At 42.0% G+C, this 14,802-nt stretch overlaps 1 protein-coding gene across 5 annotated transcripts in view; it reads right to left on the bottom strand.

Annotated features, from left to right (window-relative positions):
* Positions 1-14,428, bottom strand: part of Ppp1r9a (protein phosphatase 1 regulatory subunit 9A) — a 296,952-nt gene extending 282,524 nt beyond the window's left edge. For all 5 annotated transcript variants that reach the window (XM_038320888.1, XM_038320892.1, XM_038320891.1 and 2 more), the window contains exon 1: positions 12,835-14,428. In XM_038320888.1, coding sequence (XP_038176816.1) covers positions 12,835-14,220 — 1,386 coding nt within the window. In that variant the 5' untranslated portion in view covers positions 14,221-14,428. The remainder of the gene's footprint in view (positions 1-12,834) is intronic.
* Positions 14,429-14,802: the final 374 nt, after the last annotated feature.

Raw genomic sequence — 14,802 nt, 5'->3', positions numbered from 1 at the left:
TATACTCAGGGGCACACACACACACACACAGAGAGAGAGAGAGAGAGAGAGAGAGAGAGAGAGAGAGAGAGAGAGAGAGAGAGAGAGAGAGAGAGAGAGAGAATAAATATCCTATAAAGAAATCATCAGCTACACGATGTAACACATTATGCAGCCATCATGACAAATTCAACCATTCCTGTTACTGGAAATTCAAGTTACTTTTACTTTCTACTAACACAAATAGCATTACAATGTAACCCTTGGAAACAATCATTGGCCCAGAAGGCAGTGAACACAGAGAACTCATGAAAAAGGCCTTATAGAGTCACTGAGGACATGTGGGTAAGGTTGATCCATGAAAAAGACAGCACCTCCATGGGGGATATGACTCAGTAGAAGGGTAGTTGCCTAGTCTGATTAAGACTTGGGGAGCAATAGTAGGCACATGAAAAAGTAAATAAAACAGGCCTGCAAACAAAGGAAAGCCTTCACCTTCACCGGTAAATAAGCACAATAAAAGCAGTAGGTTTAGCTACCTGCAGAAAACTTCTAAAATAATAGCTGGTGGTACAAAAATTCTGGAAAAAGGACTTTAATGAAATGTAATGATAGCACAGCCTTTCTGAAGAATAATTCATCAGAAAATAGTAAAGAATTTTTGTTTGTTCTGTTGTTGAGGTTTCAATAGGTTTGCTGCCCTGGCTGTCCTCGAACTTGCTCTACAGACCAGGCTGATCTCAAACTCTGCCTCCTGAGTGCTGGGATTAAAGGTGTGTACCACCACTGCCCAGCTATAAATCTTTTTTGTTGTTATTTTTTCAAGAAAAAATTTCTCCACGTAGCCCTAGCTGTTCTGGAGTTCACTCTGTGAAACTGACCTCAAACTCATAGGTATCAAGAGTAATTTGTTGAAAATTTTATGTTTTGAAATTTATGCTAAATTGTAGATGCTACACACATATACACATACACACACACAATATATATATATATATATATATGATGCTGGTTCATTAACTTAGTGTTAAACACTGGTACTTAAAATCAGTATCAGTGAGGACTTGACTCTTATTAATATTGCAATGGGTTGTGCATGCCCTGCAAAATTTCACATGTAGGGATTATAACTACAATTAGGGAAGGTTGTTCAAAGGTATTAATGGGACTGCATTATTGGGAGCACCTGTTGTCATGACAGTGACTGCACTGGTGCATTTTGCCCTATGGAATGTGCTCAAGTGAAATGCCACCACTACGCTCTCATATTTTCCAGTCTCCAGACTCATGAACTAAATGAACTCACTCTGCTAGAGCAACATAAATGGACAATTATCATTCTTCAATTCTATTTGTCCAATTTGTTAACATCTGAGTGTAAAAGATACTCACTCCCTCCTCTTGTCTAGGATCCTGCTGTGAATACTTGATCCTGAGTCTCCTACTTTGAAGGCTGTGAAGCATTTAGGAGGTAAAGCCTGACTGGTAGATGTTGTCAGGGTAGCCCTTTGAAAGTGAAGCCTTTGTCTGGTTCCAGCTGAGCACTCTGCCTACAAGTCTGCCACCACTGAGGAGCCCCTCACCATTCTTCCTGTACTGCACACTTCCTGTCCCCATGCCCTCCCACTATGATGGACTCTACCCTCTGAAACCATGAGCCAAGTAAACCCCTCTTAAATTGCTTCTGCCAGGCATTCATCCTGGCAGTGAAGAGGTAACTAACATACTACTTCATCATATTATTTTCATGTCTAGTCTAGACTTTACCTCTGTTTTTTGAGACAAAGTGTGACTACATAGCACAGACTAGCCTCCTCCTTTCAAACCTTCTGCCTTCCTGCCTCAGTATCCTGAGTGTTATCTGCCACCTGCCAGCTTCACCCTTTCCTTGTTGTTGTTATCAATGATGATGATGCTCCTGATGTTTTTGTTTGAGACAGGGTCTCACATAGCACACTAACCTAACTGTGTAGCTGAAGATGACTTTAAATACCTAATCCTCTTGCTAGAAGCAAAGTAGAACCTCCCCAGTTCTGGGATTAACAGGCATGTGTTAAAGGGTCAAGCAGAAGTCTTATTTTGTAAGGCCTATTTGCATTTATTTTAAGGGTCACAGCTCAATGTTAATTTTTCTAAGAGAAAATAGATGCTTTCTTCATGGGAACGGTACACAGTCCTGTGTGAATGTCTACTATTGACATGAGTACGGCCGTGTCAAGAACCCCAATGAGACCCATAAGAAAGTCAAGGTCTTACCCTGGCCCAAGTACAGATGTGGACAATGTATACACAAACCGCCACGACTCCAACCTGAGACTGCTCCCCTACAGAGGTCTCTACGAGATTAGCTACCCACCTCCTTGTTCCCCTTCTGTTCCTGCTATATAAAATACTGGGTTTCAGGATCGCTGCTGGTGCACCTCCACCAGAGCAGGGTCCACCAGACCCCAGATTTCTATATGTGTGCTGTCATTCAATGAACCCAGTCAGGTCAGTCCCAAAGCTGGGAAGATCACAGCAGTACGCTACATACAACTCCATGCATAAGTTATCCTCCACTCATGCACAGATAAGTAAGGGTTAGTTCTAACATTACAAATACACCTGTAAAATCCCAGTGATAGACTAAATAAGCAAACAAAACTTTCTCTTAGGATATAAGATTTTTGAGTATCTTTACACATGAGCTGTTTCATTTCTTCAACAGACTGCTGTTTTGCAAAAAAGGAACAGTTAGTTACGCTGAAAACTTAGAAACTGTGCAAAAAATTACCAATAATTCAGTCATGCTGAGCTATGCTATGAAGCTATTTCCAGAACAAAGGTGAGTGGAAGCAATTAATATGTCAGCAACTAGATAACCAAAAACTTTCTTTCTTCTTAGTTCTTCAGCAGGGGTATAATATATAGTCAACCCATACTTTAAAAAGCCACACTGCCCTCAAATCCATTCTATCGAAATGACTTCCTTCAATTTAGTATTTTAACCACTTTAAAGATTTTAGTAGAAGTCATGGTGCAAATGAGATTCAGAAGCAATAGAATATAAGCTATTCATTTTAACAGTTTAACAAAGGATACCCTTAAATTTTCTCTTTCAAATGTCACAAATATATCTGATTATTGTCCACTATAGGTACATTTACGATACAACCAGAGAACTACAAAAGTCTATTATAACCAATGATCTTATGTAACTGAAATTACATAATTTCAGTTACACATGAGAAATCGAAAGCCTCAAGAAGCAGATGTGTCCACAACTAGAGACTCAAGAAGCAGATGTGTCCACAACTAGAGACTCAAGAAGCAGATGTGTCCACAACTAGAGACTCAAGAAGCAGATGTGTCCACAACTAGAGACTCAAGAAGCAGATGTGCCCACAACTAGAGACTCAAGAAGCAGATGTGTCCACAACTAGAGACTCAAGAAGCAGATGTGTCCACAACTAGAGACTACCACGTTATTTCTCAGAGCCATGTCATCACTGTAATTTAATAACGGTTAAGAGCAATACATATGGTATGCTTCTGTGAAAGTAGGTACATAAATGAGATGCCTTCCTGCAGCCAGTGAAACCGACAATTACTGTGCTTAAGCGAAGACTGGCACTTGCTCATAAGGAGTCCAACCAGCATAAAAGATACTGGAAGCAACAATAAACACGGTGGGGAAGAAACAACCATCCTATCATTAGGGAAACAGTCCCTTCTTCCAAAAAGGAAAAATGTATAACGAAAATCAATATCAGCATAAGTGGGCCTACTGGAAACTCTGTGCTGAGTTACACACGCCTGTTCCAACAGCAGCCCTTTAGAGCACTAACAGGACTGCAAACTGAGAGCTGGTGCCCAAATTTAATCCCAAAATCTGTGAGGCTGAGGTAGAAGGATCACTGCAAGATGGAGGCCAACCTAGTCAGCCTATGGAATTCCAAACTAGCTGATGCTATCGAGCAGCAACTAGCTTTGAAATACCTCTCCCTAAAAAGAGAAGGGCATTGTCCTAAGCAAGGGAGCTACCCCAGCCATCCTCTGCCGTAAGCTCATGGTCATACATTTCCCCATTCACCGTAATACCCAGCATCCATCTTTGGAAGCCGCCTTCCCCTTGGAGTTGCCTTGGTCCGGACTCCACCTCTGGGAAAGTCCTCCAAGCACTGACCCCTCCCCAGGGCGTGTGAGGTCCACTCCCACAGGCTATTTAGGCTGCCTCCCAGAAAAGGAACACATGGTCTCTGGGTTTTGCATGGTCTTCCCTGCCCTCGTCCCCTCGCCATGTTTCCCGGCCACCCGGGAGCACTGCATTAAACATGGGCATCTTTTATTTGGTCTAATTTGGTATGATTAGAATTATTTGCGTTGGCAGAGAGGCTTGTCTTAAGAAATATACCTAACATTTGGAGGTTTCCACCGAGGAGGTCTGTTTTACCCACTGGCCCAGTGTCGCATGCTGGATGACGCCCTTCTTGGGCACTCTCCACCAGACTAAAATTGACTTCAACTTGGGAATTCCCCTTTTGAAATACCTGGCCAGTAGAGTCCCCGGAGAGCCATCTGCACATCTTTACTTCTGTCAGTTTGGGGGCTTTCCAATGAAGTCGCAGCCTCGCTGAAAGCTTGACCCACACGACTAAGCCATGCTTAGCTGAGATGAGACTTGGGAGTTTGGAGACATCTGCCACTCATTTCTAATGCACCCCCGTTTTGACTCAAGAGCACTGTCCAATGCGTGCATTGTGACAGGCTTGAGTCCCTATAGGCTTACCAATTACTCAACACCCTTGGCCGACCTTTTACAAAAATCCTTTTAAGTTGGGGCTATCTAACATCTAATGTAAAATAAACAAGGCTCTCAAAGCCCACGATTTGGCTAAAATCTGGTTGTATCTGCTATTGTGTCCCAATTATACACCCGAGTGTCACCTGGACAACCAGGGCACTTCTCTGTCCCATTCTTTGTGGCAGTTAATGATCCTTTCCATGGCTAGCCCCATTTTATAGGGCCAATAATAACAATGTTTTTTTTCTCCTAGTCACCTGCCTTCTCTCTCAAAAAACCGCTGCCTGGGAACTCCAGACTGACAGTAAACCAGATGCTGCTCCAGCCACACCGCTCACTGAGTGTGAGCCCACCAACTCCTAGCCCTGCCCTCCCCCACATCGCCCCATGCCCACAGGAAATAGCCAGACTTGAGCCAATGCCCTTTTATCCAAAGAGAGCCTAAAATGTTGGTCATAAGCATCACCTCAGCTCCCTATCATCCCTTATACAAAGAGGCTGTAAAGTAATACCCGGCATCTATCTTTGGAAGCCCCCTCGCCCTGGGATTTGCCTTGGTCTGATCTCCACCTCCTAGAAAGCCTGCCAAGCGCTGACCTCTCACCTGGGAGGGTCAGGACCACTGGCACAGGCTATTTAGGCTGAGGCCCAGAAAAGGAACACACGGTCTCCATGTTTCTCGTGGTCTCCTCCCTCCCTCTCCATGTTCTCCCAGCCACCTGGGAGCTCTGCATTAAACATGGGCATCTTTTATTCACTCTAATTTGGTCTGATTGGAATTATTTACATCTTCGGAGAGGCTCATCTTAAGAAATATACCTAGCATTCACCTTGCATTCTGCTCTTTCCTGTTGGACGAGACAGCTTACAAGGTGAGCTGACAGCATTGGTCTTCTCCGTCTTTGCTTTCTAGACTTCCCTGGAGCCTGCCACCCTCTCTACATGGACCAGTCCCATTTATAGCAGCGCCAGCATTCTCTTAAAAAAGCATTCTCTAGACTCCAAGTACATGATCTGTCCAGAAAAGGCAAAAGCCATGAAGATAGGAATATATTACTGTTTGCCAAGGAAAAGAAATCGGCAATGATTAACAACAGGCTTAAAGTTGTTTCGCTGGGTAATGGAAACATTTTAGAATTATATATTGGTGATGGTTGTACAACACTGTAAAAACTGAATTGTATACTAAAATGGTGAATTTTTAAGCTGTTTGAACTTCACTTCAACAAAAAAATTGCAAATCAACATTCAATGCACAAGAACAAGTGCACGGATACCTAGTATGCCCTTCCTTCCAATGTCCCTTTTACCCTCCAAAAAATAAATTCCCGGTAAGAAGAATTATTCAAGCAGAAGAAATCATCCGTCAGCAAAATGCGAGTGGTGCTTCCTTGAGTGACTGGGAACTTACAGTACTGTAAGTACTTTCAGCTCTAAGCTTCTGTGTTAACAATGTGACAAGATTAACTCTGGGACATCTAAACAGGGACCAGGAAGAAAACTATGAGGCAGCACAAAAGCATTGAATTGTTTTCTGAGTTTAGGATGGCAAGGTTTGTTCAGAATTTAATTGGCTTTCTAAACAAATCCCTAAGCTACCGTTTTATGTGTGGTAATAAAGATGCAGATAAGATTTAAATCAAATTACTTTATATGAACAGGCAGCTGGGTTAATGAGGTAAGCTATGTATGAACATTAACAGTTAATTTCCCCCTAAATTTGGCATTTTACTTTTAAAGCCCATGAATCCATCCAGTAACCAGTGTTCATATGAGGAAGTTGAGAGCAAAGACAAAATAGTTATATTCAGAAAAATTTCAGACTCTGCTGTGAAATGCGAGGAAACATCAAACATAATTTGCTTTAGGAAAAAAATCTCTTTTTAAACAAATGATCATTGCTCACTGCACAAGAACAAAGAGTACAACATAATCTTGAATTTTAGGCAAGGGACTTATTTTTACATATATTATTTATTCTGCATAGTATATTCAATTAATTGACTTCTTTCATTTACATCATTAGGAACCATAGTCACTTTATAAAACATCAAACTTTAAGAGGAAATCCAATTTCAGTGTTATGCCTTAAAAGTCATACAAAAAAAAAACAAGCTAATTGGGATGACAATGCTTACATTTTCCTCTAGAAGCGTATTGATTTAGATGCCCCAAAGAACGAAAGAAATGGAATTTCTCAGTCAACCAAAAACTTCCTCCTCCTGTCCCTTTATACGGAAAGCCACAGTAGGGTCTAGGATGTGGCATTTAATGACCCAAAATCCTTGTAATGCAAATCATAATCCACCTTGGCATCCGGAAACAGAGTGCCTTACATAACTGTGACCTAGTGGTACTTTATAAACAAAGGATCTTCTTCCGCAACACCTGCTAGCACAGCCACTCCCGAAGAGCAGACTGCTGAGCATCTTAGGGCCAGCTTCTTTTGGAAGATGAGCATCGCATTTCACACTGAAATCCAAAGAGGCTCGGGGACCAGCAGCACGGACACCACTTAAGGCCTTGTTAGAAACACTGAACCTCTCTGATGAGTGTGGCGGCATGCACTTGTAATCTCAGCACTCAGATGAGGCAGAACTGCCAAGAGTTCAAGAACAGACTGGGTCACAAAACCTGTTTTAGGCCAACTAGAGAAGGCCAAATAAGTAGATCCTATCCCAACAACAAAATGGGAAAAGAAAAGCAAATATGAACTCTTAGATTCCAGTCCAGACCTACTGTTGAGTAAGTTTTTTAAAATATTAAATTTTAAAATATTAAATTCTATTACAGAGGTCAAGGAGAGATGGAGGCTGAAAGTTTATTTCATTGATAGAGGGTATGACTAGCATGCCCATGGCCCAGTTCAACAGCCAGCACGTCCCATCCCTGCCCCCGACGAATAACAGGAAACAAACACAAACGTGCTGAGTAAAAGTCCTAAGGAGTGACCTCAACCGCGGGAAACACAGGCTTGGGTAAGTACAGATAATGAATATATATACTGGTAGAGCAAAGGCAAAACTCAGAAAACATAATTAAAACAGGTAAGCTAGTAACCACCTGATAATGTAAAAATAGAACACATAGAAAATATGATCAAAAGAAAAAGGCTTAAGGGACTAAAACATGTTATCATTAATCTCTAGACTGACAACTGTCAATCTCCCTATAAAGCTACCCACTGCAGACACTCCACATGGCCTTCTGGAATGGCAGGGGATCACCCCAGGAAAAGCAACTAAAACCTGTGGCTTGCCAGGCGGTGATGCACACGCCTTTAATTCCAGCACTCTGGAGGCAGAGGCAGGTGGATCTCTGAGTTCCCAGTCAGCCTGGTTCACACAAAACCCTGTCTTGAAAAACAAAAACAAAAACCCATAGCTCATCAACAGGTAAATCTGCAAAGCCACAACTATACCCAGTGTGTCTGTTCCATACCAACACCAACCAGGGTATCTTCAGTACATTGATATTTTGGTTCCAATATCAGCACCAGTCCTCAGAGCCACAATGTAGGAAGGCTGGTATGAAAGAGACAGACGGCTTAGGCTACATAGCAAGACTCACCAAAACAAGAAAGAAAAAGAAAGACAGGTGAACACGACGTACCATTGAGGGCGTGAGATGGGGTAGGTAACATGAACTTCAAGCGTTAAGAGGCATGCACTCTACCATGAAGCTAAGTGGCCAGCCCTTCGCATCTGATCAAATCTACCAACCTACTCCATGGATTTTCTCTTGTTTCTGGGCCTGTGTTTTGAACTGGGCTGAGAAATTCCAGATTTGATCATTTTAACCTGGTTGCTGACTGCTTCTGTTGCATTACCTCTGCAATGGCTCAGCCCTGTACTCAGGATCAAATCATTGCATCAAGGTAATTTCTCAGGGAACACCTACAGAAACAGAATCTGCATTTTAACAAGATCTCCAAGTGATTCATATGCATATTACAGTTTAAGAAGCACTGCTAAAACTTAAAGCTTCCTCAGAAACAAAAAGTTGGGTCTCAGAACTCTGTTTTAAACATTACTACTGAGCCAAAAGCATTCCATGTCCAGGACAGAGACTCTGAGCCCACATGAGGTAGCGAATACACCAAGAACTGGCTTCCAAGGCTCCTGTATCAGTGATAAAGGCTCCTCTCCCCTCGCCTGTCCTTCTTCAAAACCCAGAATGGCTAAAGTGTAGCACAGCTTGAGAAACGCTCCAAGCAAGTATCACAATGCTCAGGAACATTAATTCTGCAATCACATACTTGCTGGGAGTTAAAAAAAAATCTCCTCTTTTAGATGACGCCATTTCAAGAATACAAAGCTAAAGAATATTAAGGCGTCTAGTAACAAGCGAGGGTTATTTATGAGTTCCTTAATGAGGCTGTGATGACCTTACAAAGGTCATCACACAGCTAATGAGACAGAAAAGCCTTGTTTAATGGGATGCCCACCTCCCACCCATCCCTTTCCTAGACAAATGCTCTCATGATTGTATTCATAATCTTCCTGACACATACTAGAGGCTCAGTAAATGTTCTAAAATGACAGAAAAAAAAATTAATGACATAAGCTACTTTCGTTGGCCTTTATTGATATAAAGCATAATTACTTTAATTAAATTCCTTGGTTTTGAGAAGTTTCTGAAAACTAAAACATCATTCTATACCTCAAATGAAAATGGTAATAACATTCTCCCACCCCATGTCTTCGAGGTAAGGTTTGTACTTTCTATTAATAATCCTATTCTGATGCTCCATGACCCTCCCTATTAAATACATCAACCTATACAATTAGTAACAATTGTGTCTGTGAAAGATGGGGAAATCAACTAAGTGTTAGCCAGCAAATACAATCAGATCATTTGGAGGAGGAGAAGATACTGAAACAGTTTCTTACTATGTATCCCACGATGGCCTTGAACTTTCAATGCTGCTGTTCTAGCCTTTCCAGTCCTAAGATTATAGGCATGTGCCACCACACCTCAGTATTCTGACCATTTTCAAATAACTAATGAATAGAAGGAATATGTTATAAAGATCAACTATTATTTGTTTGTTTGTTTGTTTTCTGGGTCCAGATTTAAGACATCTCAAGGTAACATTTATTCAAAATCTCTATAAGAGAATTGAACCAAACATTAGAAACAATATTACATCCACAAAGCTCATACACAAGACTAATGAAGCACTAAAGATGTTGGGAATGTTTTGCCTTGAAAAGAAAAAGATTATCGGGAATATAAAACTTTCAAACATTATTTCTGTAAAGAATAATCTTTATAATGCTTCTTAAAGATAGAGTGTTTAAATATCAAAGAAAAGGCTTTAATCTTATCTTTCTACTACCTACATAAAGCTTTAGGAAAATAAGCAAACACAATGAATGGGTAAATGTATTCTGTTTCAAATGTATTGTATCCCTGTCACAACACAAGTAAGCCAAGAACTAACTATCAAGGGCTCAAAAGACACAAGACATTTGGGCACAGTTGTTACTGTGTTTAACCTGAGTTTATTTAAATAAAATGGATGCAAGAACTGACTACTAGGTCACAGAGGGCTACTCTTACAGAAGTGGGAATCCTCTGCAGCTAGCTAGCATCATGACAAGCAAACGTGATGAACCTACGAAAGTACTTGTTGAGTTTAGTTTTTAAATTACCTCCCTCTAAAGCAAAAAAAGAAAGAAAAATCTTAAATGGGGAGTGAACAAACTCCACCCTCAGTGGAAAGCTGTTTTCAAATGTCCAAGTGTATCCACTTTCCTGTCAAACAAGGGAAGCAACAAGAAAGAGTAACTGTCCTATTCATTACAGAGGAGATAAGGATGGTGCTTCTGCTTACAAACTCAATTCACTCCAACTAGTCCTTTAACTGCCCAACGAAAGCCAAATGGCCTCAGATACTCAAATCTTACCAAGACCCAAGTTCTTTCTGAAATGGGCTGAATGCACATATTTTCTTTCTTTTTTCTACATACCCCAGTTTGAGTAAAGAAGCAAAACACTTATTCTATAAGCAACAGAAATCAGAAAGTCTGAATTTAAAATTTTTCATACTTCACATATGAAGACATACCTGAAGGACAGATTCTGTAAAATCCATCACACAAACCACTACGCAGTTATGTCCTGTGCGCTAGAGGACCCAAATACAAGGCTGGTATCCCAGGAGGCTCAGTGGCAAACACTCTAGATGATAAATTTTTATAATTTCCTATTCCCCTGCTTTAAGCAGTCAGTGGCCAGTTATTTCAGCTATGCATCTCTTGTTCAGTTTAGGACGGTCTAACCTGTGCTGATCCCTCTTGTTCAGTTTAGGACAGTCTAACCTGTGCTGACCCCTCTTGTTCAGTTTAGGATGGTCTAACCTGTGCTGACCCTTCTTGTTCAGTTTAGGACGATCTTGACCCCTCTTGTTCAGTTTAGGATGGTCTAACCTGTGCTGGCCCTTCTTGTTCAGTTTAGGGCGATCTTGACCCCTCTTGTTCAGTTTAGGATGGTCTAACCTGTGCTGACCTCTCTTGTTCAGTTTAGGATAGTCTAACCTGTGCTGACCCCTCTTGTTCATTTTAGGACGGTCTAACCTGTGCTGACCCCTCTTGTTCAGTTTAGGATGGTCTAACCTGTACTGACGCCTTTCTAGGAAGAAGGAAGAACATGCTCAAAGGACCCTAAATAGTGGAATTTGGGAGCTTGGTGGACAGGCTTGGGAAACGGACACCTTTGAAGAGGGTGCCTAAAAGTGGGAATAACCCCATGGACAGGCGAGCAGAAATACAAGAAAGTATCAAAACATACAAAAACACAGCTTACTCTCAAACTAAATCTATATCTCGGTTCATTTTAAACATAGATGAACTGCATATGGTCATTCTGACCCAAGTTGTCACCTTATAGTAACAAGGAAAACTCTGACTTATTAACACCTATACAGAACTTCATAGAATATTACTTTATTTCAAAATATTACTGGCCAATCACAGCAAAGGCAGGTATTTCTGTGCGTATTTCCACGGAAGTCCTTACAGCTTCAAATGTAAGTTCACGGGACGGGGGGGGAAAATGGGACCTTTAGGTTTTAAGAAGCAAATTGACAAAGATGTGGCATCAAACTCCAAATCTATCATCTATACAGCACGTATGCTAGCAGCATGCCCCTAGAAGATGGCATCAAACAACACACTTGAACCAGACCTCCCCAGGGTCCCCACAAGATGAGCTGGTGGGCAAGCATTTGGAAAAGCACTCCAGGGGATTCTGAAACTCAGCCCACACCCCTGCCCTTAGTGCCATTTTACACTAATAACATCACGCCACCCGCTCCTGAGACACTCTTTGCTCTTCTTCTCCACCAAATGTTAGCTACGTGAAATCACTAAAATAAAACATCTGAATTCAATTGGCATATTCCAGTTTTTAAGAGGCAAAATAAATCCATGAATGGCAAGTCAACTATGCTTCCTCCCTCAGAATGTCAATATAAAGCTACATAACAATTCCTGAAATCGAAGTTGTCTATAACCACGGCTTTGCAAAGTATTTACCAGCTAATATAGCTCCATAAAGCAAATGTTCACAACCAAGTATCAATGCAAAAAGAAAAAAGTTCAGAAACACCATCCATTTATACTGAACTAAGGAGTAGCTCCGACACATTAAAGCAAGAAAAGAAAGAAAATGATGTCAAGGTTAGCATAAATCCCCCAGTGCACCTTACACCCTGTATCTTATAACGTAGAGTCAGAATGTGATTACTGATGGGTCATCTTAAAGAGCCCCTTGCAGAAGTAGCTGTATTTCGAAACCTCCCGGTTTCAGTGTTCTGGCTACTCGGACTCCACTGGAATGTGTCACAAACTGCTTCACCTTGCTTATGTCTCCCTGGGGGTTTATGCCACCGTACATCACTTTAGCCAACCTGATACCTCCGCAACGTCTCACTTCTGAAATCACCGGACAACAGGTGAATACCCACAGACTCAAATGTCTTACAAAATCTAGTAGTTGTCAAATCTATCCTGAATAGGCCACCATGCTGAAAGGAAACTTAGGGAACAATCTGAAAGAAAACATACCTTAATCGGAGCACAACTAAACTTAATTTTCCTATTTGCTGGGATTTCTTCCTCTTCCGGCAACCCAACGATCTCCGAGTACTCCATATCGGGCTGGTAGTAATTGTTATCATCACTGTCGTCCTCCTCATCCTGCTCAGTGCCTGTCTCCCCCCAGTCCGAGTTATACCTGGATCTCACCCTGTACACGTTATAGTCACTATGCATGTATACATGGGAACTCTCATAATTATTTGAGTCTTCAAGCACTTCTTTTCCACAGCTGGATGCAGAAGCATCAGGCGAGGTTACATCACCTCCTGCCAGATCTTTCTTCTGTTGCTGTGCTGTCTCACTCCCAACCACATCAGCTTCAGCATCTTCTGAGGCTTCGTTCTGTGCTGGGAGGTGATCAGACTTTGGCATCGCCTGGTTTTCAGCACAGGGTTCGTCAGGAATATCTGTGTCAGTGCTGTCCAGAGTCTCCTGGGGAGATGTGACGTCCTCGGCTCCCTTGCTCAGCTCTATTTCCTCACTAGGCAAAGAAGCTAGAGAGGCGGCTTTCAGAGCCCCTTCTGCAGTTGCAGGGGTCTTCTGAGGATCCTCTGTCTCAACACCTTGCTTGCTTGAAGATCTTGAATTAGAATCCTTGAGGTGGCCGAAGGTGTCAAGATTGGTAACGGTAACAGACGGCAGAGTCGGAGGGTAATGTCCAGTCACAGAGTACTCACTGCTCTCAGCCTTCTCAGAAACCACGGCACTTGGAGACTCGGTGCTCTCGAACACCGCACTCAGCTGGCTCACTGTTGGGGACACGGCTTCAGTGCGGGGGCTCAGGCTGTCCAAGGAATCGCTGCTGCCTCGGTTGGACTTGGAAGTCCCCCACTCATCCAGTGCTTCAGTCCCTCCGGCTTTCTCTTTCTTTGGGGAGTAGCGATTATTGTGCCCTGATTCGTGCACACTTCTCTCAAACATTTTCCGAGTCTCTGTGAACTTAGCGTATGAAGGGCCATCATGCATTGTGTCAAATCTACTAATTCGTTCGGAAACAGAGGACTCCAACTTAACCACTGAGCCATCTGTTTTCTCCACAAATTCTTTGGGCTTCATTCTTCTCTGAGGGGATGTAGGTCTACCTTTGCCCCTGGTTTTGGCAACAACAGCAGCATTCTCGTTGGGTTCCATACCCATCTGCATAAATAGATTTTTAATCCTGTTGACATTGGAGCCATATTTCCTACCCCTGCTCTGCTGGGAGCCCTCACCCTCTCTTGTCTTCTGCTCCCCATCCGACTTGGGTTTGTCAAACGTACTCTTCAGTGCTTGGAACTCTGTTCTGTATGCATTTCTGTGAGGAGAAGCACTTCTGAGGGTGGTTCGTTCACCTGAAGACTCGGCTTTCAACATTTTTACTTCAAGGGTGAAAAGCCAATGCTCATAATGATGGAGGGGACAACAAGAAAGAAAAACACGTCTTTTTTTAATGCCGGGTACTGGGTCAAGCAAAGGACCTCTGGAGTGACATGCTTTTCCAGGGGTGATCCCAACAGTTGTGTTAGCAGTTCATTCACAGTCAAGAGTTACACAAAATGGCTTTTTCAAAGCAAGGCTAGAAGGTCACCTGTAATAGAAAAGAATGAGTTTCTGAATTCATGTGTTTATCTGAATTTTTGTCTAGTCAACTAATCGACATTTAACACACACTTTATGTTCCAAGTGGTTTAGTCACACAGCAAATCCATTACTTCAAAAGGGGACATTAAGGTTAAGAAGCTAAAAAGTTATTCTGATTGGTCTTTGGTAACAAAAGTGTTTCAAACATAACTTGGAGTCTTTACAAAATCGCCACCTCCTCTTTCTCCCCACTCCCCTTCACCTGCACCCTACCCCACCAACACACTTAACAGTAATATTTCTGTGAATGACTATGAAAGAACTCCTCAAAAAGTCATGAAAACAGCCATCCCATCTGGGAGTTTTCCAGAATCG

This window comes from Arvicola amphibius, chromosome 2 (assembly GCF_903992535.2).
Source record: "Arvicola amphibius chromosome 2, mArvAmp1.2, whole genome shotgun sequence".
NCBI lineage: Eukaryota > Metazoa > Chordata > Mammalia > Rodentia > Cricetidae > Arvicola > Arvicola amphibius.
The sequence above is the reverse complement of the archived record's forward strand: the minus strand, read 5'-3'. Positions and strand labels throughout refer to the sequence as shown.